Genomic DNA, 23,992 nt, shown 5'->3' with positions numbered 1-23,992 from the left:
TTTCCTGCAGTTATATGCAAGGAATATAAAATGTATGTTTGCATGCTTAGTTTTATTTGGGAAAACCTGAGGTCCTTGATCTCTGAAAAGAATTCCACTTTATAAAAATGTTCTGGTATAGTGTTAGCTTCTTTCAGTGTGTCATAATATTTTAATATGTTATAGCTATATAATTATTTCTGGATAAAGCATGTTTTTTATTATGATCTTTTTTACAAATAGCAGATATATTTAAAATTGAATGCATATACTGTTTTTAAATTCTGAAAGAATTAAATTCTGAGAAGGCACTGATCAGCATTGGTCTTCACTGATTTATTTAATTGACCCAACAATAAAGGTAATTGTATGAGAAGATATATACTCATATTTATTTGCAGATCCAGCTGTTGGAAAGTCTGCAGGAATCCTGGACGGAATATGAAAATAACGTGCAGTGCCTAAAATCTTGGTTTGAAACCCAAGAGAAGAAGCTGAAACAACAACAGAAAATCGGAGACCAGGCTTCAGTACAGAATGCTTTGAAAGACTGTCAGGTAATGGCCCCTTATAAATAACAATATTGTCTTTCCAACAGTTAGAAACAACACTTGATAAAGCCATATGAAATCTTCATATCAGTAAATTCAGTGACAGAACACCTCTTTCATTCAGTGAGGTAGAGATTTCTTTCCTAAAGTGCAAGCAATAAGAAAGGAGGAAGGAACAATAATGTCCCAAAGATATTTAAAAGCAACCAAAGTCCTTGTTCTTTTTGCATTGTGTATTAAAGCATGGGCATTTCCAAGCATGCCAGGCGTACTGAACTAGAAGGCCATCAAAGGAATATGTTCCCATTCATCTTTAGCCAGTCTTATGGAACCTGATGTCATGAACACCATGCTTGACTATTTGGAAACTTGGTTTTTCTGCCTTACCAACACCTTTCCTCCGTGCCCCTTGCCTTTTTTTTTTTTTCATTCTTTTTCCACATGACTATTCAAAGAAAAATGCTAGAATCCAGGAAGGTTTTATGCTTTTATTCAATATGTGTTAGGAATCAATTTTTTTCAAATATTGAACTATCCAGAGAAGTAAATAGTGCTGGATTCCCTTTCGCTTTCAGAAGATTGAAGGAGAATCATGATTACGATGGGCAAAGACAGGATGAGGCAAAGCGCATCTATACATAGTGCACATACATTCAGAACCACCTCAGTTTTGTGTGTGAAATTCATAGAAGAACTACACAGCAGTGAATAGGGTATCATAGCTGACTCTGAGTATCTTACTCAGAATAGCACGTATTTAAATAGTTAGAAGCTTGCTTCTGGACCTGTCAGGCTAGACTTCAAGCTTATAGGTGTATAGGCAAAACAAATATTTCTGAATTTATAAACAAGGCCTCTACATGGTATCAAGCATTAGATAATTTTTGCTCAAAAATATTTTGTTCTACCAGACACCAAATAATAAATTTCACACCAGATCAAATGTGTAATTAAACCCTGTCAAGACAACTGTATGCCCAAAATCTTGGTGTTCTCATCCCCTTAAAACGGAGTAAGGAAGTGTGTTTATCTTGGTGTGGCTGTCTTTCCTGCATGCATTTAATGAATGGGATGAATATGATCTAGCTTTTAAGTCTTCACAAACAGAACAGCTGGAAATCTATTCAAATGAAATGCATAAGAGAATTTAATCTATATTCAGTGTATTAAACCCATCTTTGTTTCTGTAAAGGCAAATAGTCGGTTAGGCTAGATATGATAGAAGTCAGGTTTTTTTTCTGAAATTCTTGACCTAAGTTTTCAAACTGGTTGCAGTGCTTAGTTTCAATTCAGGTATCTTTATGGTTTCAGCACAATAAACCCATACGACTAAAGCAAGGGTAATTTAGCATAGCCTGATATAATCAGCATGCTGTGCTTGGCTGGAGTTCAAAGCTGAACCTGATTTATCAGCTTTATGGTTCCTTTTGGTCAGGGAAGTTAGCAAATACACTTGGGGAGTCAGTTATGAATGACAAGACTTTGATCAGCAGAGAAACAAATTGTTTAAGAAATAACTGTATCAGACACTCCCAGGTATCCAGTTCAACTAGTACAAAAGCTGCAGTTTACTTATTAACCAATGTTAGTTGCTGCCTAGCGTCATATTAATCAGTGAAGGCAACCATTTTTTCCCATCACAGATCAGGAACAGTAATGTGTCTTTAATTCAGTTATGAGTTTAAAATGATGAATAAGAAACGCCTTTTCACAGAGAACCAGAAATATTTGCTATTCTTGGTGTTTGAAACTTTTGCCCATTTTACATTCTGAATTTTGGAGCAACCTTGTACAAACTTAAATGCCTTTTTTAGTGTTAAAATCCACTTTTTGAAAAGTCAGATTTACTAGGTACAACTTAGAAGTATTTGCTTTGTTGTCAGCTGGTAAAAAAAAAAGATGTATTATTCCAAGACTGTAGTCTGGAACAAGGTCATGCCTACAAGTTTGAAGAAATGTAAAATAATAGAGAAGAAAAAACTAAGAATAAACAGTACAGGAAAAATGCTCTCATATATATGTATATAGACAGAAGTGTGTTGTATGTGTGCAGCAACAAATTCTGTTAATAGAAAGCGTTTCGAAGACTGGGCACAATTTTGTTCTATATACTCTCCCCACTACCTAAAATGTAAATTCTGTTACGGCAATGGTTCACTTGGTGTTGTGGGGTTTTTTTGGATTTATAGGCAGAGTAATTTATTGAAAGACATGGCTTTTCAGTTTGCCCGGAGTTTTGGTGTGTTGTTTTCTTTCCCTGATGATCCATCCCGCTCAGTAAGGAAATGGTTGCAGAAAATTAAAATATAACCTGAGACCGCAAGATGTACTAATTAATGTAGGGGCATCACAAGATTGCTCTCACCTCTCTGTCTGCTTTCCATATCATGCTGACTACTTTATCTCCAGACAGGTAAATTTGTGCTGGCCTGAAGGCTAGAAGCCATACTTCCCTCCTCTGCTCAGACTCAATGTTTGCACTAGCTGAAGCTCCACAGCTTCCATATGAGTCAGAACATTGCAGGAGACCCTTGGATCTCCCAGCACAGTGCCATGAAATGATATAGGTAGTTTCCTTGCTACGAATGAGCTTATGGGAGCATGCTATACGACTCACAATTGCTCACCAAGTCTTCTTGTCCTCTCTCCTTCATTTTGTAACTTCATTCTCATGCTATTGAGGCATGAGGGAGATCACAGGCTTTGTGACTAGCGAATGTTACATACCAGAGCTTCCGCACTTCACTTGTTGATAAAATGTGATAAAACTGGCAAACTTTGAATCAGCATTTCCACGGCCAATCTAGGGTCATCTTAAGTCAACAACACAGTCAGCACTTGCCTGAAGCAGCAAAACAAGCCACTAACAAGTTGTCATGGCCTCAGTGCTCATGTACTCAGCCCTGTCGTCTTCACTTGTTTTCACGCCAACCGTTTATTTTCTTCCCATTTTCTTGGGTTAGTGTGTGGGAACGCTGAGCAGAGCAAAATGCTATTGAGCTCATTAATGCTTCCCAATGGCATGCAACCTTGAGGAGGCAATAAGGAAAATTCCTGCAGTCTGTTGCTTGCTGTCATTGGCTGGACTCCAATGAACTTGTCATCTAGAAAAGGGGAAGGCTCACTGTCCTCAGGCGAGGGGCTTTGCTGGGACCTGGCAAAGGAATAAAGACTCCACTTCATGTGGGGAGGCATGGCAAATTGACATCTTTCCCTAGGAAGTCATTTTGTCCTTTTCCTTGGGTGGCAAAATTCAGTTTTTTCCAGAAGCTTGAGCCAGCTTTGGACTAATTAAAAAGCCCTGTCAGTGTTCTAGGACAAACTAATACACACAAAAATTTTCCCATGTATTCAAACTGGTGTCCTATTTTTAATGAGTTTTGGACTCTTACATGAGAGCAGAAGATTACACAGAAGTTTAATCTAGAGGACATGCTTCTAGTTAAATTAAAGACAAACAACTATGCTTTAAAGGGAACATAAAATATTATATAAAATTGCTGATAAGTTATGATTCTCTTGAGAATACAAAGTCAGAGTATGCAAGTGTGACTCCCATTTTTTAAACTAAGGAGCTTATGGGCATTTTTTCTATCTCAAGGCATTATCTAGCCAATTAAACAAACAAACAGACTCAGGTATCTTCTTTTTCTTTTCAGGAATTAGAAGAAGCAATAAGAACAAAGGAAAAAGAAGTAGAAAATGTAGAACAGAGTGGTCTTTCTTTGATACAGAACAAGAAGGAAGAAGTCTCTTCTGCTGTTATGAATACGCTGCAAGAAATTAACCATTCCTGGGCCAATTTGGATCACATGGTAAAAGAACCATCAAGGGGCAAATTATAGTTCCAGGAATAGGGAACAGAGGAGAGGGAGAATTAGCAGTTTGCAGCTGGTGGATTTCTTCTGTATTGTAGGGGAAGAGATTCTGAATTATGTCCCAGTTTCCATCCATCCCCAAGTTTGTGTGTACACTCCACATAAAATGGGTGTATTATTTCCTATTTCAAGGATGCTTTTAATTCTTGTAATTGAAGCTTTTTAGATGCTTCTTGATATTTAGTGGAAAGGTACCAAATGATCTGTAAGGAACATTTTCAAGCACACAGGTCTCGCAGAATAAGTAAGAGACCAACATTAATTGTCATCATCCAAAGCTTGATCAACATCAGTCCACCTTCTCAGGAGGAATGCAGTGTGTTAGTGCTAGCCTCTCTGCTGACTTTCATAGGGTGATTTGCCTGCCTTAGGGACATGTGTTTCATAGTCTTAAGCAATTTCTCTTGATCCTGCTTTGGACCAAACTAGAATGGACTTGATATGTTCTCAGTCCCTGCCATCATAGCTTCATAAAATCAAGCAGAAGTTTATGCTATACCCAGTGTAAGCCCAGCTGATGGTTGTGCAAAATCTTTGTTCTCCAACAGGTGTGAGATTAGGCATGTAGAACAAGTAATATCTGAGATCAAAAGGAAGGAAATAATTTAAAGAAAACTGAAATATCTTGAATGCTTTTCATTTACCTTTTTTTTTTTTTTTTCTGCCTCCCTCCTCCTAGGTTAGCCAACTGAAGATGCTGCTGCAATCTGTTCTTGATCAGTGGAGCATTTACAAAGTGACTTATGAAGAACTGAATAGTTACCTGACAGAAGCCAGATATTCTTTGTCCCGGTTTTATCTTCTTACTGGTTCTTTGGAAGCTGTGAAAGTCCAAGTTGATAACCTTCAGGTGAAAAGAATACCATGCCTCTTGACATACTAAGGATGGATTCAAGGATTAATTTTGTTCTCATTGCATGGGTGCAGATAACTATACGTTTTGGTTCATAACAAATGGAAGTACAGACATACTGGCACAGTAAAATCACATGACATTAAAAGAACACTTTATCAAATAGCCATTGCATTTTTCATTTAGCAGAAAAATAAAATGGTGTTAGTTGTTTTCTCTTTAAATTTTGAGCTGTACTGTCACATCATTAAAAGTTTTTAAATCATGCTACTGACCATTAAAACTAAAGTTTCTCACTCTGCTTCATCATGCTTCTGAGCTACTGGTGCATGTTGAGATCACATTTTAAATGCCCCCCCGCCCCCAACCCTGTGGTTGCAGTAGATTGAAGATAAAGAAAATAATGTTCCAAAAGCTAAGACACTCACATGTTCAAGTGAATTTCCACTGTAAGAAAAGCGTAAAATATGAGACTCCTGTCTAGAATTATAAATTATAAATTAATATTAATTGAAATAAATTAATTTAAATACTTAAATTAAAATTATTAAAATTATTGTTCTATTACATAGAATAACCTTTTATTTCAAACAAAGTTGTTGTCTTTGGAATAAAAAATAATTATGCAAACATTTCCAGATGCTTAAAGTAACAAGAACTTGTGTTGTTGGTATTTGCCAGCAAATTTAAGTTTACATTATTGTTTAAATATTTTGTGTGATTTGAAGTCCAGACATATATGAAGCCAAATTCCCTAAGCATGAACAGCACTTTTCAAACCAAGATTTAAAGAGCATCCATCAATACACTTAACAGCCACTTTTCTAGGTTTTCACTTTTTATGTGTCAGAGAGGAATCATCAGTAAACCAGTAAGTACAGAAAATGACTTTTTTGCTTATTAAGATTTCGACTATACTATTTAATCGGGTTGAGATTTGCTGGCCTGTTCAAACTGTAACAATACGCATACAAATATTTAAGGTTTAAAAAAACAGGAGCATTTTCTGTGCCAGCGGTACTTCAGACTGATAAATGAAAGAGCAAGAACCTTATTTTCAGAATAAAGGTTTTTTTTATGCTGTTACTTTTTTCATCTCATTCTAAACAGGAAAATGTTATTTAATTTATTTTCTTCCATGAGTTAACTTTTTATTTATGAAGCAGTTCCATGCACTTACTCCTCCTGTGCAAGAATAATTGAATAAGAATATAATAATTGAATAGAATAATTTCTTTTACAAGATTTTTACATTTTGTGAACATATTAGGTTAAAACTTACTTTTTCCTACACTACGATATTGAATCAAATGAATCTAACAACAGTCTTTATATTAAACACACTTCTGTTTAGATGAAACATGTGAAATCAAGTTTTGCGTTCATAACGTACATGATGTAATTGATACACACTATTTCAAAATGTTTCTACATCATATGATTGTAATACCTCATGTATCTTTTTATTATTATTATTTTGTCTTAGAGCCTACAAGATGAATTGGAAAAGCAAGAAAATAGCTTACAGAAATTTGGTTCTGTGACCAATCAATTGTTGAAAGAATGTCACCCACCAGTGACTGAAACACTTACCAACACTTTGAAAGAAGTGAATATGAGGTAGAAAACATCTGTGTATTGAACTTTACTCTCAGTGGTAAATTTGCATTTATCCATTGACCCAGTTGTCCATCGTTTCTATTTTTGTTATGATTTATTATTTTATGGTTTTGGAGGGTTGGGGGGCTTGTGAGGGTGGGCAGGGTTATTAATTTTGCCGAGGGCTGGAGCAGAACTGTCTCATTTACTACTAATGATAAATGAAACATCATTTTCTCCAGCAAAGTATTTGGACATTACTGTCAGTAGTTTCGCTCCATGCATGGCTGCCAACCAAGATTCATAAATACCATGCTGGAAGATAATACTGCACTTAAAATGCGAGAATCCTGTCTGAAAATTTTGTTTGCTATGCATGCACCAGGTTCCCCAGATTTTAGGTTGCTATTTCTAGTTGTAGGAAGGGAATGATAGGCAAGAAGGTCTAAGCCTTCACCAGTAGCTTGGCAAACAGCTTCCCCAGCTTTGAATCCAGGCCAGAACTAGTGTAAGGGTTTACTCAGAGAAGCTACAGAAAGGCAGGATACAAAAGCAAAAACTAGTTTGGTGGAAGTTGGACGTTTTTTTGAAAACACAATCATGCCAAATTTCTTTTAATCTGTGGTCCATCCTGTCCTAGAATCTAGAAGTGGAAGAAGGGATTATTCGCCCCATTTCAAAAAAGATACTGTAGGATTTAACATTTTCAATGATGACTGACAGAATTTTCACTTCACCATTTTTATAATATAATAATAATTGAAAAATATTGTGATTTCCTTTAGTACAGAAATAATGAGGCAATTTGATAAATACCAGCACATTTGAGAAAGTACATATTTCTGGTTGCCATTAGAGCTGAGAATTCAAAGGTATTTAGATTTTTCTATATCTTTCTATATTTTTCTAAATATCTAATAAATTAGATATTTATTTGGATAATAAAAATATAAAGAGTTTTAATAGGTCTGGGAGTTTTTTAGAAGGGAGTTATGCAGAGCTTTATGACTTTAAATATTCTGTCAGGGTTTGGGAGGAAATTACAGCAGAAGAAATAGTTTCTTGGTTACATCTGGTTTGGACCTCTTAGGACCTTGCAGGAATCTCATACTGGTAGTTCATCATCAGTCGTGGATGCTCTGTGCAGTGAACCAAAGTGTGCTTAGTGGAAATAGCAGGAGGTTCACTTCACAAGGTGCACTCCAGCTCTGACCTCAAGCATTAATATACAGCATCCAGGATGTATCACAGATCAGACCTGCTGTGACAGGTCAGAACAGCCTGTCAGCATATATCTTGGATTCCTTGTTTTTTTCCCCAAATGTCTGGATCTTATTACCAAATTTCTTAAAGGCCAAAAGGCCATGGGAAATGGCAGAGAGGAAGAAGGGCAGGGATAGTTCTTGTGGACTCCAAGGCTTTGATCATTCCTCCAATCTCTTCACCAGGTGGAACAACCTTCTGCAGGAGATTGCAGAGCGGCTGCGTGCCAGTAAGGGCCTCCTTCAGCTGTGGCAGAGGTACAAGGACTGTTACCAGCAATGCTCTTCCACTGTCCGTCAGCGGGAAGACCAAGCCAATGAACTCCTGAAGACTGCCACCGGCAAAGACATTGCTGATGATGAAGTTACTACTTGGATTCAGGACTGCAATGTATGTTCAGTTAAGCTTCGCAGTTTTTCACGGCTCTGTGGGCTAAAAATCGCAAGAGGCTCTCCATTACTAAACTCTATACTTGGTCTATTGGAAACTTGCATACAAACACATTTCTTTTTAGTGATGCATCTCAGGCACAGGAGAGACAGCTTTATGTCTGCTACCCAAATCTCATGAGTTTCTCATACTGTTCCTGTGATCCCTCCGTTACTTGTGGCGTTGTTTCGGAAGCTTGTATCTGAAGTCATCTCCCTGGAGAAGGTGGATAATTTATATAATTTGATTCATTATTAAGTCCCTGCTTATGGAAGGGATTCTTGCTTGGGAAAATATCTCTACCAAATCTATTGAGTTCCTTAGAATAGAAAGGAACGCAGGATCCTTTGACTGTATTCCCACCAGTCAAGGCTGTTCAATTCTGAATGAAAAGAGACCGTGTATGTTCTGGGGATGTCTTTATCCTTCATTATGGAAGGACACCATTCACTCTGAAACTTCGAGATTCTTCCTTTTTCAAGAGTGTATCTCAAGGCAGCAGGATAGTTTATCTCCTATCTGTGGTTACATTTTGCTTCTTTGGAGCTTAAGTTAACATTAAGTGTCATTGACATAAAAAGTTAGTTGTCTTAGTGTGAGCAAAACAATTGCAAGGAGAAAAATTAATACATTAATGAGCTTTTTGAGCATTTGCTGCCATAGTCATCTGGATTGGCAATTCAAATTGTTCAGTTCAAATAATTTCTTCATTTCCTGATGTCCCATTCTTTAACCATTATGTTAGGCCATTTACAAAAGTTATTTTTTCATCCCTCCCGGTAATTCATAGCAGGAAAAAAAGGGAGGTCTCGTCAGACCTGAATCAACCCACAGTGAGGGCTGCCACTGCTTAGGACCAGCATGTCAGTAGATTCAAAACGTTTGTTTCAACAAGTATTGCCTCATCATTAACTCAGGCTTGCTCAGAGGTAGCTGAGCAGTCACTTCTTTTCTGTTCCTCTGTGCACAGGTACTTTGACACATTTTTTTTATTCTGCTCATCACTTCCTTTTCATACAGTGTGAGTGGACACTTTGGCATTGAAATACAGTAGTAAATGTAAAGTTTTTATACAGTGGTGGAGTTCGGTCATTTCATTCCTCCTTTAAATCAGGGGAGGATGACATCAGTAGAGTGTCAGGTTAACTATTCGTATCTTTATTCAATTTGTTGCCACAGGATGTACTCACAGATTTGAAGACAGCACAGGAGTCACTGGTTGTTCTTCAAGAACTGGGAGAAGAGCTAAAAAGCCAGGTGGAGGCTTCAGCAGCAGCCGCCATACAGTCTGATCACCTTTCTCTGAACCAGAATCTGTCAACCCTGGAACAGGCTCTCCGCAAGCAACAGGCTGTACTTCAGGTGTGTAGAGAGTGTTTTCAGTCCTTGAATCTGATCATCCTGTGGTACCTGAAAACACATAAATTAGCTAAAACTGCCTGGGAAAAGAGGGTGGTGTTACCTGTTCGTCAGCATTTCCTAGACTTCCCTGCAAGCCAAAGCTGAGAGTAGAAAATACACTCAAGTCCAGCATAAGAAGGTCCAAATTCTGGGGAAAGGATAGCAGACCTCACGGAGGAAAGTGTCTATCTGGAATGCCAAGGGCACCATGCTTTCTTCAGACAGCAATAGTGCTAACAGCTGGATCCAGAGCTACTGCTCCCCAGAAGACAACCTCTCTTCCCAGCTAGTTCTTTAGCAGTAAAACAAATGAGAGGTTCTGAATAATTGTGTAGAATTGATTTTTACAGTTCCTATTAATGTTAGCGACCAGACTGACACCTACCATTTGTGTCAAACCCTCTTCAGTAGATGATGCTAATTGCTTGTGTAACCAGGAACTAAAGAGCAACAAAGAAGTGGCAGAATGTGTTCCATAGGAAAGTATATGGGTGAGAAAGCAACAAAGTTAGTGGGTTCTGTTTGGGTGGCAAGAGGATTTACCCAAGAAATCCAGCATTGTCTAGAATGTGCTTATAACATCACTGTGCTCTGAGGAGACAAAACGTAAGAGGAGTTTTTAATTTAAAATTGCAATAATAGCAACTAGTGGTTCTCTCTGCTGACAATAAATTAAACAGAGGAGTTAGTTTCATAAAAGAAAGGTAGATAAGGTTATCTATTTCAAGGCAAGGAGATATTTCTGCATTTTGTTGAAGTGTTGCCTTTTTGCTATGATCAAAAATCCTCTGTTCTAACCTAAAAAAAAACCCCAATAATTTCACAGTCTGTGAGCAAAGCAGCAGTTACAATTGCTCCTAGCCTGTACGGCTGTTTGCAGATCTCTAATGAGAATAACCAGGAGTGTAACATCAATATGGATGCTACAGGCCAAAGTTCTTAAACTGTGGGTTTCTATTCAAGGCTGGAGTGCTGGACTATCAAACCTTTGCCAAGAGCCTGCAAGTCCTTGAGGCCTGGATAACAGAAGCAGAAGAAATATTGAAGGGACAGGATCCCAGTCACTTATCTGATCTCTCAGCAATACGGAGTAGAATGGAGGAACTCAAGGTGACTAATAAACCCAGAAAGTGTTGAATTTTTTCTGTTGGCCTTGTTATTTGTAATACAGGGTATGCACAAATATCATACATGCATTCTGTACGAATTAAAGAACTGTCACTCATACAAAGTGTAAGAGTGAGAATTTAGAGTTTTAATGGCTGTCAAGGCGTGATTGTCCGTGTTACTTTGCCCCTGAATAAAGAAGAGAAGGAAAGCCAAACTGTTTAGAAATCAAATCAAAATGAGAATGGAAATTTTAGCAGTTTTTGGAGATTTCCTTCATCTTGTTTCCTCTCGACTTTTTTTGAATTTATGCAATTTGTGTCTCAGTGGTATTTAGTCTAGGGATGAAGTTATCTATTCATTTTGGGTATCCTCATATACTGAAGAAACATTCATACTGTGTACTGTGTGATCTCCATTTGAGCTCTTTCACTCTTTCTTTTTGCGAGGGCTTTTTTTTCCCCCCTTCTTTCAGAGGTCCTGACAGGAAGTTGATGAACTTTGCCATCTGGGCTGGTTTTGTCATTTTAATCTTCAATTATTTTTCTATCAGGATTAGTTATACACATAATTCCACTTTGGGCATGCTAAAAACCAGGACATTTTCCTAACGTAGTGAATTGGATATTTCTGTACTGCAAAACAAAAAACTAAAAATAAAAAGTTGAATAAGTTCAATGGGAATGTGCCAGCCTAACATTCAGGCTAAGAAACAAGGAAAAAGGCTCACTTTTCTGACAATATATACATATAGTTTCAAACACTAGCCTACTTTTGCAGCTCTGAGTGGTAAATCCCCAATTCAGCAAAATACTTCAGTGCAATTTGAGTTTACTTCTCTGTGCATGTTTAAACATGAGCATAAATATTCTCCTGCTCTGGGACCAGATGCTGAAAATGAAATGAAGTTTTCCCTGGCATAGGGATTGCTTGCCACTTGGTGGCAACCAAGACCGTTCCCAATTTAACTGAGTGCTAGTTCGTAGTTTTGCAGTCTGTAATAGTGTAATTACTGAACATCCTAGTTATCACTGTTATTGTTTGTTGCAGAGTCAGATGTTGAAGTTCAGCAGCATGGCCCCGGATTTGGACCGTCTTAATGAGCTGGGTTACAGGCTTCCTCTGAATGATAAAGAAATCAAAAGGATGCAGAACCTGAACAGACATTGGTCTCTGATCTCATCTCAGACTACGGAGAGATTCAGGTGGGGATAGTTTAAAATTGTTTTATAGTTTTCTTAGATTACAACAACTAGAAAGTATACCTTTTGCAGAATATAAAAAACATTTTAGATATTTCATTAACCAAAGCCCCTCTTCTTTGGTGTACTTATAACTAAAGAGCGAAGCCAGTGAGTTGAGATGTTGGTTTTGCCTCAGATGAACAGAATTTGAAATGAGGAAGACTGCCACTTTTCAAAGTATTGACTAAATAAATTGAATGAGGCAGCTGAGTGGGAAAAGTGTTACCATCTGTTTTGGAATTCTGCTGGAAAGTTATTGCAAGACTCTTAACACTGTGTGTGAGAGGAGGAGACCTTACCTGAATGCATCTGTCTTTCTTTCAGTAAGCTGCAGTCTTTCTTGCTGCAGCAGCAGACCTTTTTGGAGAAATGTGAGACTTGGATGGATTTATTAGTTCAGACTGAGCAGAAGCTGGCGGCAGAGATTTCAGGAAATTACCAGAGCCTTTTAGAGCAACAGAGGGCACATGAGGCAAGTCATCATGTGTATTTATACATACCTACAACACATAATATTTATACATAAATGGAATGCACATTCTTTTGTGGAGTAATAAAATAATATGCCTTGAATTGAACTACATTTGCCTGCACTGTCTGAAGATATCTTAACTTAAAAACAGAAGCATGCAAATATGTCAGTAACACCCAGTTTGGGGAGGACTTGAGTATCTGTCTGCATTTGTGTATAATGTATCAGTATGCTTATGACTGCTTGTCTCCTGCATTTAGTCTACTTCAGATTGGTTTGTACGAAGAAAATCAAAGGTTTTATTGGTCTTATAGAATCATAGAATCATTAGGTTGGAAAAGACCTTCAAGATCATCGAGTCCAACCATTAACCAAGCCCACTAAACCATGTCCTGAAGTACCCTGTCCACTCGCTTTTTGAATATCTCCAGGGATGGTGACTGAACCACTTCCCTGGGCAGCCCGTTCCAATGTCTTCCTGTAGAACCTAACTATTCTCATGCAGTTTGGCCCTTTGTCTTCAGTCCTAACTGGACAAAATCTCTGTTCTTTCAGTTTATTCTGATTTTGTTTGTTTGTTATTAAATTGCCAACATATACAGCATCTGAAGAGCATGTTAAAGGAAGACTTTTCTGTCAAATACCGAGTTATATAACTCGTCATGGGACCTCCATTTGGTAACATTTCCTTGGAGAACAAACTGATTTGATCTTTGCTGTATGCTGGGGTCCTTTGTCTGTAACAAATCAAGAACTAGCCCAGCTTTTGGTGCAGGGAAAAAATGATTCAGAGTTTTTACTAAAGGATGCCTTTATGATTCTTCAGTGAAGTCAAGTGTTGCACATTTTTTCTCCACCCATATTGTTATTGCCAAGAATCCTGGTAAAGATCAAGTAAGACAAGTCAATTTTCATACCAAAGCTCCCATGTGGCCACAGTAGTTTCAGTTCCCACAACTTTTTCAACTGACCTACCCAGAGATTCAGGCCAGATCATAGGGAGAGTCATGTCTTCCCCCTGCTCTTGCCTTATATCTCACAGCACAGAGTTTGGATGAATGTCTGATAGCAGAACGTAATCACAACTGGTTTTGCTTGCTTTAGCATACATTTGCTTTACCACTTAACTGCCTTTGCCTTTACAAATGTCATCCATTTCATGTCCTCTTGGTGCTGCCAGCATTAACTGGACAGTGTCTTTGTAAGTTGAGACATCTCAGGTCTTTGAGATTTGAATGTCCAGAAATCATTACTAAATGGATAATTTCCTACTGTTGTTGCGTCCAGTCATACGTACAATTTTTTGAAATGGGTTAACGACAATCTTCTTGAATTCAATTGTCGTGAGATCTCAGCTTAATTCTCACCTGAAACCTTGGTCTGAGCAGTTAGCTCAGATGAGTATTACTCAGGCACTCTGTTGAAGCTGTTTTTATTACAGCTATGAAGTCATCTCTCAGAATTTAGACAACTAATATCTGATTTTCTAAATGTTGTAAACTATATCTTTTTTTTACCTAAAGCTTTCTGGCATTTTATATAATCTATATGTATTCAGTACTCAATGTTCTTTGCAGTGCCTCCTGATACTTATGAAGAATTTTCTTTCCACTCCTCGCAAATGAAAGGGTCAAATCTAAACTTCTTGAGATGAATTTCCAGATTGTTTGGCTTTGTATTTTTGAAGATAATGAGAAAATATTTTGTTTCCACATGCATTCCCAGAATGGATATTGAAATGCCGCCAGCTCTGTTACCAGCTTTCCAGTGCTGACTCATAATTTTGCTGGTGTTTATTCAAAGAGGACGCTAGCTACCTCAGTGGCCTTATTTAGAAATAACTTCCCAGTGAAATTTTACAAACCAGCAACATGGAGGTGATGGCTTTTTCAAATATCATGCACTAACACTGGCATCTGCATCAGTCTGTCAGGAAGATCTTGCAGTCATTCTTGTGCAATTCTCCAGATATCCATTTGCAAGCCTGGTACATTGCTTGGGACTCCCGTGCAGTGGGAATGCACCAAGACAAGCATTTGAGAAAGTGCTGGCAGGGGAAGGGGAAGTTCCTTGCCAACTCAATTACTGAAGTTTTTTCCAGTGTGCTGGTATTGTGCATTCCAACATCTGCCCTCCTTTCCTCCTCCTTTGAATTCCTATTTCTGTGATTCATAGTGATCTACCTATGAGAAGAAATTGGGGAGGCAAGTGGTCCCACATAACAGAGTATTCCTCTTGTGTACAGAGACAGTGTACATGCAGGGAGCCAGTGGAATTTGACAGAAATGTCTCTGCTTTGGGGTAGGGCTTGAACACCTCCACTCTAAGCAGAGTTCCTCATGCTTGATAAACTTTTGTTTCACCTGTCCTCTTAAAAAAATATTAAAATTGTCACTTTTGGGGGGGTTGGTTTTGTTGGGTTTCAGTGGGGTTTTTTAACCAGTTGTGCTCTGTTTACTCTCAATCTGTCAATAATGCTGGTAGATGCTGTTTGCCTCCTGTGCTTCACCCATGCCCCCCTAACTTGACAGAAGTAGATATGACAGGAAGTAAAATTTCTGCTTTCTTGGTCAGCTTTCTGAAATTCCCAACCCCACAGTATTGTGGTTTTGTTCATGAGATAATAGAGCAATTAGTTTCCCTCTGGTTCAGGCTCAGTCGTTCGTAAGAGCCTAGGTATTCAAAGAACACTGTCAAATACTTCTGCAAGGAAATTAGACAACACTGTTCCTTTCTCTGCGAAAATTTATGACCTGGGTAACATTTTCAAAATTAACTCAGTGATTCAGAGAGGCAAAATCTGATTTTAAAAAATTAGTCATCACCTAGAAGTCATAAGGTACATATAATGTGCTTGAGAGATTTAACTGTGCAGGTGCCAGTGGGTATTTTGCTGGCAGTTGCAGATGCAGGAATTGGTACATCACAATTTGAGCTCATGGGAAGCCATATAGCAGGGGTGTAATCCAGATTTGGGGAACAGTGGCTCTCAGTTCAGGTAAGGGTGAACTTCTATCAACTGCAAATGCCATCGCTAGCAAAAGAAAAAGCACCCAAAATCTCAAGCTTCGTACCAGTATACTTTCTCTTTAAATCTCTCTGAAAACTTCTTGAACATGGAGTGGGTCCAGTCCTGAGCTGATGCCTGGGTGTATTTTCATCAACATAAGAATATTCCTGAACAACTTCATCTAGAGACGTGGTCCATTACTAAATGAAAAGATGATTTTAAAAATAAATTTAAGTAGGATATATTTAAGTCATCTTTGCTTAAGTAGTACTTAGGTAATTTTTTGTCTTAAGTAATATTTAAGTAATAAGGGAGTTTTAAAAGTATTGTAAAAGTTTATTGTGACTGATGGGGAAAATTGAAAAATAAATCGGAAAAAACTGGAAGTGGAGAATTAATTTCTAGCTCCTACACATGGCTGACCATTTCTTTTAAAGTTCTGTTGGCAGTGTAAAATTGTATTAAAAGTTGTGTATCACACAATCTATGCATAAGTTCAGTTTAACAAGGCAAAGGACTATAATGTTCTTAAACATGTCAGAAAATAAACAGTGACCTTTCTGTCCATGCAATAAATACCCTATCTGGATTCTGTTGTAAATTATAGTGCCAATCACACAATTGTACTCAGAAACATAAAACCTAGCTCCTATTCATATTATTTAGCTTTTTAATAGGTTTTTTTCTTTTTTTTAAATCTCAAGGAACTAATAATAATCACTAGAAGCATGAAGTAGCTCCACAATGAGATTTTAAAATGTGTTTCTATTTAAGTTCATGACAAAACTCCCATTGGATTAATTTGAAATGAGATTAAATACACAAAAATTCATTTTTACCAGTGCATACAGATAGAATTAAAACGTAAGATCTTGTTTTAACATCCTTGTCTCCTGTACAACAGCTATTCCAGGCAGAGATGTTCAGCCGCCAGCAGATTTTGCATTCGATTATCTCTGATGGGCAGCACCTCCTAGAACAAGGACAGGTGGATGACAGGTAGACATTCCTGTGTTGTTGCTGCTGGTGGTTATGTGAAGTAATACTTAGACTAGTGGGGGACTTCTGAACAGAGAAAGTAGCAGATGTCAGTGTTCAGATCATGCTCTTCTGAGGTAGGAGTTACTATCACTGTGGTTAAGTTATTAATTAGCCAGTTCTTAAATAAGACAGTGTTCTTTAGGATGCTATGGGGTATGTGAATGTGTGAATGCATTTGGGAATACAACAGCCTTGAGGCTGCTTCTCTGACAAAGATTTGTCTTGGATTATCAAGCATGTTATGTATATGTCTATTTTGATGTACTTTCAAAATGTCACTTTCACCAAGGAGCCTGCAGTGACAAATTTAGTGAGTTACACTTGATTTATGCCAGCTGGTGATTTGCCTCTACCAAGAGGATTCCCTACTACCATTTAAGAAGACCTGCAACCTAAATGGGATGGAATAGGAGTTCATTGCTGTCTGAGATTTTATTTTAAACGCTTTTCATCAAATGAATGAGAATCAGTGAAACACCAATGGCTTCACACTTGTGCATATGCATTGACTTTGCTAAGGGTATCATGGTCCTAGGATGAACTGTTTATTGGAATGTGAGAATTTCATTAATGCTATGTCTATCTTATGCCTGCTTTGAGGTCAGTAGTAAATCTGAGGGTGAACTGTGAAATCTCCATGATTTACCATGAATTTGACTAATCCAAACTGGCAAAACTTGTGGGTTTTCTTTGTATATTTCTGGGGAGAAGGTAGAAGAGTTTTGTGTGTTAAAGGTTTGGGGGTTTTAAGGTCTCAATAATTGGAGCCCTTTGATCCTGCCAGTACATGAAGTGTGAAGCTCTCATCCTTAGTCAGCTATCATGAGACTTCAGTGCTTTTCTCCTAGTGTTTCATAACTGACAGCCAGAAAACATCTTCCCTTTCCCTTCAGTTTATTTTGTTAAACAAATAAATCAAAGTATGAAGGTTACTATGTATTTTACTTATTTATCTATTTATAATAGGGATGAATTTAATCTGAAGCTGACTCTTCTAAGTAATCAATGGCAAGGAGTAATTCGCCGGGCACAGCAGAGGAGGGGGATAATTGACAGCCAGATTCATCAGTGGCAACGCTACAGGGAGATGGCAGAGAAGCTGCGCAAGTGGCTGGTGGAAATATCTTTTCAGGCAGTGAGTGGGCTGGGCAATGCTCCTATCCCATTGCAGCAAGCCAGAGCGCTATTAGATGAAGTGCAGGTATGTCCAGTGTATTTGAAGAAAGAGAAAAAAAATCCCCATCTTTTTTATAGCCTTCATCATTCAAAACATTCTTTTAAAATGTATTGGATTCAGACTATCTGCTTTGCAGAAAGCAATACTGGATGTTAGTTCTTCTTTGGAACTGGCATAGCCTCAGAAGCAGCAGTGTGATGGAAACGAAGTTAGAGTTCATAAAGAACACGCAGCGGAGAACTTACTGGGCCCTCTCTCTCGAGCCTTGTTTGCTTCTATTTTTGCTTTGTAGCTAACATCACACTGAAACTGTCTTGAAAAAAACAATCCATCTTCATGTGAGGTTAACAGTATCTAGCAGCTTAGTGTCGTCAAGATTTTTGGGTGGAAGATACATATAATAATAAAGCTTATAAACGTAATAGGGTCTAGGGGAACTTTTCTCTTTAAGAGCAATTGAGATACTGCTATATATGGGGAGAAAGAAGTCTTTCATGTCTCTGTTTCCTTGGAGAAATTTTGTAACAGTCTGCTGCAGTAAATGATTGTGAAAATGTTAGGATAAAGCATTTGCGCAGTAGCTCATGCTTAAACCAAGGTATGCAATCAATTCAAGTACGGGCTTAAGAATGAATTGTACTGAATTGCTAATTGTAACTAAAAAGGCAAAGCTGACAGAAAACTGTTAATATTTTCAGCTTAAAGAAAAAGTTCTCCTAAGGCAGCAAGGGAGTTATATCCTCACTGTGGAAGCTGGGAAGCAACTGCTGCTCTCTGCTGACAGTGGAGCTGAGGCAGCCCTCCAGACAGAGCTTACCGAAATTCAGGAGCGCTGGAAGATAGTTAGCACCCAACTGGAGCAACAAAAGAAAGAGCTTGCTTTACTACTGAAAGTAAGTGTGTGATTTCTTCTGTACTTCTGCAGGTACTTCAATCTGACCTGAGTTTGCGGTATTCCCAACCACTTTTTTTTCTGGAGATTAATGCACCTGAATTGAGCTTTTGTCAGAGAACAGTGGCGTGTTTAATACAGGCATTAAAGAAAGGAAGTGGAAAATAATTTTGGCAGGGAGAGGCTTTCTGAAAGGATGGAGCTGGATCTAGACAACATAGTAATAACAGGAAGCTTTGGCTTTTGTATTTCTAACAGCAGAGACCTACACACAAAAAATTTGACACAGTTGTATATATGACTCGAGCTCTGAGGCTATGAGTATTATTTAGAGGGGGATTTCAGGGCATGTTATTGTTATGAAAAAGTTTTCACTGTTTAGTAGTTAGTTAGGCAAATCAACTGATATAAGTATAATCCAAATCTGAATTGAAGTCTAATAAACATTCTGCCTTCAGGACTGGGAAAAATCCGAAAAGGGCATAGGAGACTCCCTGGAGAAGCTAAGGTCATTCAAAAAAAACCTTTCTCAGCCTTTGCCAGAACACCATGATGAGTTGCACGCTGAGCAGATTCGTTGCAAGGTAAAGCACTTGTTCTCTGTTGACTCTTGTATCATCTTTGCCTGCCTTTGTGCAGTAACCTCTTCCACTGTTAACAGGCTTCACGTTACTGACTGTGCAAACTGTTGGCCATCCCTGTGACAAGAAACTATCCATGTAACATTTGGACAGCATAATACCTGAGTGATCTCACTATAATGCAAATCCTGCAGGATAAATATAGATCTGAACAAAGTGAGATCAGAACAGGATCTGAAAAGTACTGTAGAAGCACTAAATAGTGGTGTGTTTTAATTATAGAAATTCTAACTTCAAATTTAAACTCATGGTATCTAAACTGTTGGTTTAGTGCTTTTTATTTGAGGTGAGATTACTGTGGGGGATCTTAGATAACACTTTTGTGCTATATTCTTTGCAATTTAGAAATGGATTACAACTTGAAAATATTTTCAATACAGAGAAGTCCAAAGCAATACTTGGAATTTTCAAATACCTTTGAACTTTGGAGAGATTTGAGTAGTATATTAGTTTGTGACTACTTATTACAAGACTGACGTATCATTCTCTATTGGGGAGTTACCTCTCATAACCCTGAAAATACCAGTACATATGGGGTTGGTGTTTTCTTTTTCTTTTAAACAGGGCTGAAACAGTCCACTTGAAATGGTGGGTCTGCTCAGATATGACTTTAATTCAGTGGGATGACAATGCTTGTCTTCATGCTTCATCAACGCATTCAAATTTTTATTTGTCAGCAAACTGGTCCTTTTTCCTTGTGCACTTCTTTTAAGGAGTTAGAGAATGCTGTTGAAGGATGGACAGATGACCTCACACACCTCTCTCTGCTGAAGGAGACCCTGTCTATATATATCAGTGCAGATGATATCTCAATCCTCAGTGAGCGCATAGAGCTTCTGCACAGACAGTGGGAGGAGCTGTGCCACCAGGCAAGTAGAGTACTGAGCACTGGTGTGAGTATGCAGGCTACTGAAGTGTTGGGAGAAAAATTGAGTGCAAGTGGCAGCTTTTAGAAAAGATGCATGTAGGCACACTCAGATTCAGACCTGAACTCTTGCTGAATCAGGGAAAACATCCATTGAAATGCTTCCTTCTGCTAGCGTTTCTAGAACTTTGTCATGGCCATGAGGTCATATTTAAGCAGCCTTGAAAAAAACAACAAAAAAGTTACACTGTGTGCTGTGGGGCTGTGGCTGGCTGGGTAAAACACAAAAGTAATACAGTTTACTGTGCTTTGGTGGAGGAGCTGTGCTCAGAAAGGATGTCTCCTCCCCGCTCAACATTACTGTATTGTACCCTCAGTTCTGCTGATAGCTTCTGCTTCTTCAGACATTGGTGTCTGCATTTCTCTTAGTCTGATGGTGACTTGCTTGGCTGCGAAATGAGCTGACGAGTACTGTTTGATTTTTTGGGTGCATCATGCTATTAGTGTGTTTCTAGCCTCCATTTTGCACTTAGAAATCCAGGTAATGGGGTCTCCCTCACCCAGCTTTTCAGATTATCTTAATGTTATTTTTGTGGTTCAGCAGAGATTGCAGTCCAGATATACTGGGACTAACTTTGAAATGATTACCTCATGTAATTTACCTGTGAAGGCTTCAAAAACATCCCCAAAGTAGGAAAAATGCTTCACAGTTAACAGCACAGAACTTGTTATCAGTTAGTTGCATTTGAATGAGTCAATGTAGATACATCTAAACTACAGTGTAGTCACTGCATGTATGTTTATGGTAAAGGAGGGAGCCAAGTAAAGAAGTTTTGTCTTAGTTTTGTGCATACTGAATGTTTCAGGATGTAACCTAGTGCAACACTCTGTTCAACTTTTGCTTATTTCCGGAAAGCTGCCGTCAAGTTTAGAACCGCAAAAAGGAAATGTGAGATCATGTGTATGCCCCTGTTAAACCTAACAAGGTACTTAAAGAACGCATCACTTCTGTTTATGAAAAAGCAGATGCAGTCTTCATCTTCTCAGCTGAAATGCTGATGTAAACTCAGAAACAATGCAGATTACAATGGGGAGGAAGTAAGTAGTTGTACAAAGGTCTGACACTGGAGAGATGACTGTGCTGCTCACCCTCTGCTGCTATTTTGATTTCAATGTCCTTCTTTGTCTATTACTATTCATAGTCTGAGATGGTACCACTGCTATAGCAATTTCTTAAACATAGCAATGTTTTCCTTCCTCCTGTATGAACTACAGCATTTGCCTGCTTGATGTTTTAAGCCTATTCTTTCTTGTCAGGGCACACCTCAGTCCTTTGGATCTCTCAAGGTGTCATGCCTATTCAGGAGAAAGAGTTGTCTATGAAATGAGTGTATTGGGACTCATGCAGAAAATTGTTTATGCAAAATTTACCGTATCTTTGATTTAGCTTTCTACTTACAAATCATGCTTATGAACAAATTACAGTCTTTTGGAGTTTGGCCTATGCTATGTACATATCTATTTTTTTTGCTTTGGTCAAGCATTTATATCTTCTTTTTTTATTTAATCTCTTAGACTAAAAAGAAACTATTAATATACTTTATAACATTGTATAAGTGAGCAAAAATTGTAAGAAAATTTATTTTTTATCTTCTAATGAAACGTTTGGGTTAGAGGCATTATAAAACAAGATATTGACAGGCTACTAAGCATAACGCTTGGATGCCTCTGTCTACGCATAGGATGTAGCTAACAGGAAACCTGAGATTAACGCTTACCTCTAAACTCACAGAGAGTCACACACAGTTTTTGCAGTACAACTCCAATTTGTTTCAATGGCAAGTAAGTGGCTAGAACACTTTTGCATGTCCAGAGGAGTTCACATCGAAGCACAAAGTGTTTCAAGCATCTCTTAAATACGTCTACTATTATGTTTTTATTCACTCTCCGCAAATGTTTTAAGGTCTCCTTACGTCGACAACAAGTTAGTGAGAGACTGAATGAGTGGGCTGTCTTCAGTGAGAAGAACAAGGAGCTCTGTGAGTGGCTGACACAAATGGAAAGTAAGGTTTCTCAAAATGGCGACATCCTCATAGAAGAAATGATTGAGAAACTTAAAAAGGTATAGTGCAGGGCATGTACACTTACATACTGTTCTTTAACTGCTTACTTGTTTTGTGTTGCAAAGAGGATACTGAATTAGCTGAAATGGAGGTTTTGCCTTACACTGATATTTGTAAATTCCAGTAAGACTCTGTGGTTTATGTTCTCTCGCTATGCAGCATTTTCCTGTCTTTCCTGAGGTAGGACCTCCCAGGATACCAGAAAATGAAGTGAATGCAAAGTCAAAGGCATCTGAATGCTTTATTAAATATCCAATCAGAATTGCCTGTAGTGAGTTTAACTAGAGCAGCTACAATTTTAGAAGGCATTGTGTTTTGTTTTGGGTTTGGTTTTTTTTTTTTCCATTCTTCTGATAAAGTTGTTCATGGTTATACCTCTAATATTTAAGAGGTTGTCTCTCCACTGTACCAATCACCAAAAAAAGAACATTCACTGTATTTTTGTATGGTTCCTTTAGTAGTGCAGAGCAAAGTGTATTCAAAATAAGTACTCTGACTTCTGACTGCTCTTTATTGTCCAGGATTATCAAGAGGAAATTGCTGTAGCTCAGAAGAACAAAATCCAGCTCCAGCAAATGGGAGAGCGACTTGCTAAAGCCAGCCATGAGAGTAAGGCATTAGAGATTGAGTATAAACTCGGCAAGATTAATGACAGGTGGCAACATCTTCTAGATCTTATTGCAGCCAGGTAAAACAGTTGTTTTGTTTCTAAGTGCTGCATGGGACAGATTAATATGCTGATCGTCATGAATTTAAAATCTTGTTATTGTCTGCCTTTTCAGCACTAACTTTGAAATGAGTTTATTCTTAACCATCAACACATTTCTGTGAAATTCAACTTCCTGTTTTACTTTACAGTACTTGATATCATTTCTTCAAGAAGAGTCAATTCAAAACATTGTCTGCTAGAACGACATAGATCAGTTGCAGTCAGATTTAGTGAGACTTGCTCCAGTACCATTTTACTTCAAATAAGTGCTTAAAACTGGGTGAAAATGTAGTTTTTCTAAAAAATTCTTAGCAGAGGAATCAAAAGAGTGCATTTATAGTTTTGGATTTCGAGAAGAGCAGTTCCAAAACAAAGTCTTAGTTTTTCTGCCTGATTATTTTTTCACTGACGGGGAAGAGTAACTGCAGGTAGATGTATGCCCATTGGGATTAAAGATTCTTTTTACTCAAGGTCAAAAATATGACAGCAATTTTCATAACTTAAAGAAAGACAGGATTGTTGTTTGAAATGTGAAGAAACTGGTTTATTTGTTCCAATACTTTCTGTTGAGTCATGCTACATGCTCCCTCCCATTGCTGACAATAATTTTGTCACAATTTTGCGCTTCATAAAATGTACATATACTTCATGTTTTACAGTTCTGTGATGCAAGGACATATGAATTAGTAATACTTTAGTCCTGTTAGTAGCAAAAGGGCTTGCTTAGTTTCGTCTTTCTTCATCCGTTCATTTTTCAT

General features: G+C 37.9%; 1 protein-coding gene across 19 annotated transcripts in view; it reads left to right on the top strand.

Moving 5' to 3' along the window:
* The window catches only part of SYNE1 (spectrin repeat containing nuclear envelope protein 1), a 320,180-nt gene that overhangs the window by 256,403 nt on the left and 39,785 nt on the right, over positions 1-23,992 (top strand). For all 19 annotated transcript variants that reach the window (XM_030022683.2, XM_030022698.1, XM_030022689.2 and 16 more), the window contains 16 exons: positions 381-536; positions 4,190-4,345; positions 5,088-5,258; positions 6,748-6,881; positions 8,309-8,513; positions 9,732-9,914; positions 10,917-11,063; positions 12,111-12,265; positions 12,629-12,776; positions 16,691-16,785; positions 17,794-18,028; positions 18,703-18,897; positions 19,355-19,480; positions 20,251-20,406; positions 22,366-22,524; positions 23,047-23,213. In XM_030022683.2, the coding sequence (XP_029878543.1) occupies positions 381-536; positions 4,190-4,345; positions 5,088-5,258; positions 6,748-6,881; positions 8,309-8,513; positions 9,732-9,914; positions 10,917-11,063; positions 12,111-12,265; positions 12,629-12,776; positions 16,691-16,785; positions 17,794-18,028; positions 18,703-18,897; positions 19,355-19,480; positions 20,251-20,406; positions 22,366-22,524; positions 23,047-23,213 (2,588 nt within the window). The remainder of the gene's footprint in view (positions 1-380; positions 537-4,189; positions 4,346-5,087; positions 5,259-6,747; positions 6,882-8,308; positions 8,514-9,731; positions 9,915-10,916; positions 11,064-12,110; positions 12,266-12,628; positions 12,777-16,690; positions 16,786-17,793; positions 18,029-18,702; positions 18,898-19,354; positions 19,481-20,250; positions 20,407-22,365; positions 22,525-23,046; positions 23,214-23,992) is intronic.

The sequence above is a fragment of the Aquila chrysaetos genome, chromosome 8 (assembly GCF_900496995.4).
Source record: "Aquila chrysaetos chrysaetos chromosome 8, bAquChr1.4, whole genome shotgun sequence".
Classification (NCBI taxonomy): domain Eukaryota; kingdom Metazoa; phylum Chordata; class Aves; order Accipitriformes; family Accipitridae; genus Aquila; species Aquila chrysaetos.
The sequence above is the reverse complement of the archived record's forward strand: the minus strand, read 5'-3'. Positions and strand labels throughout refer to the sequence as shown.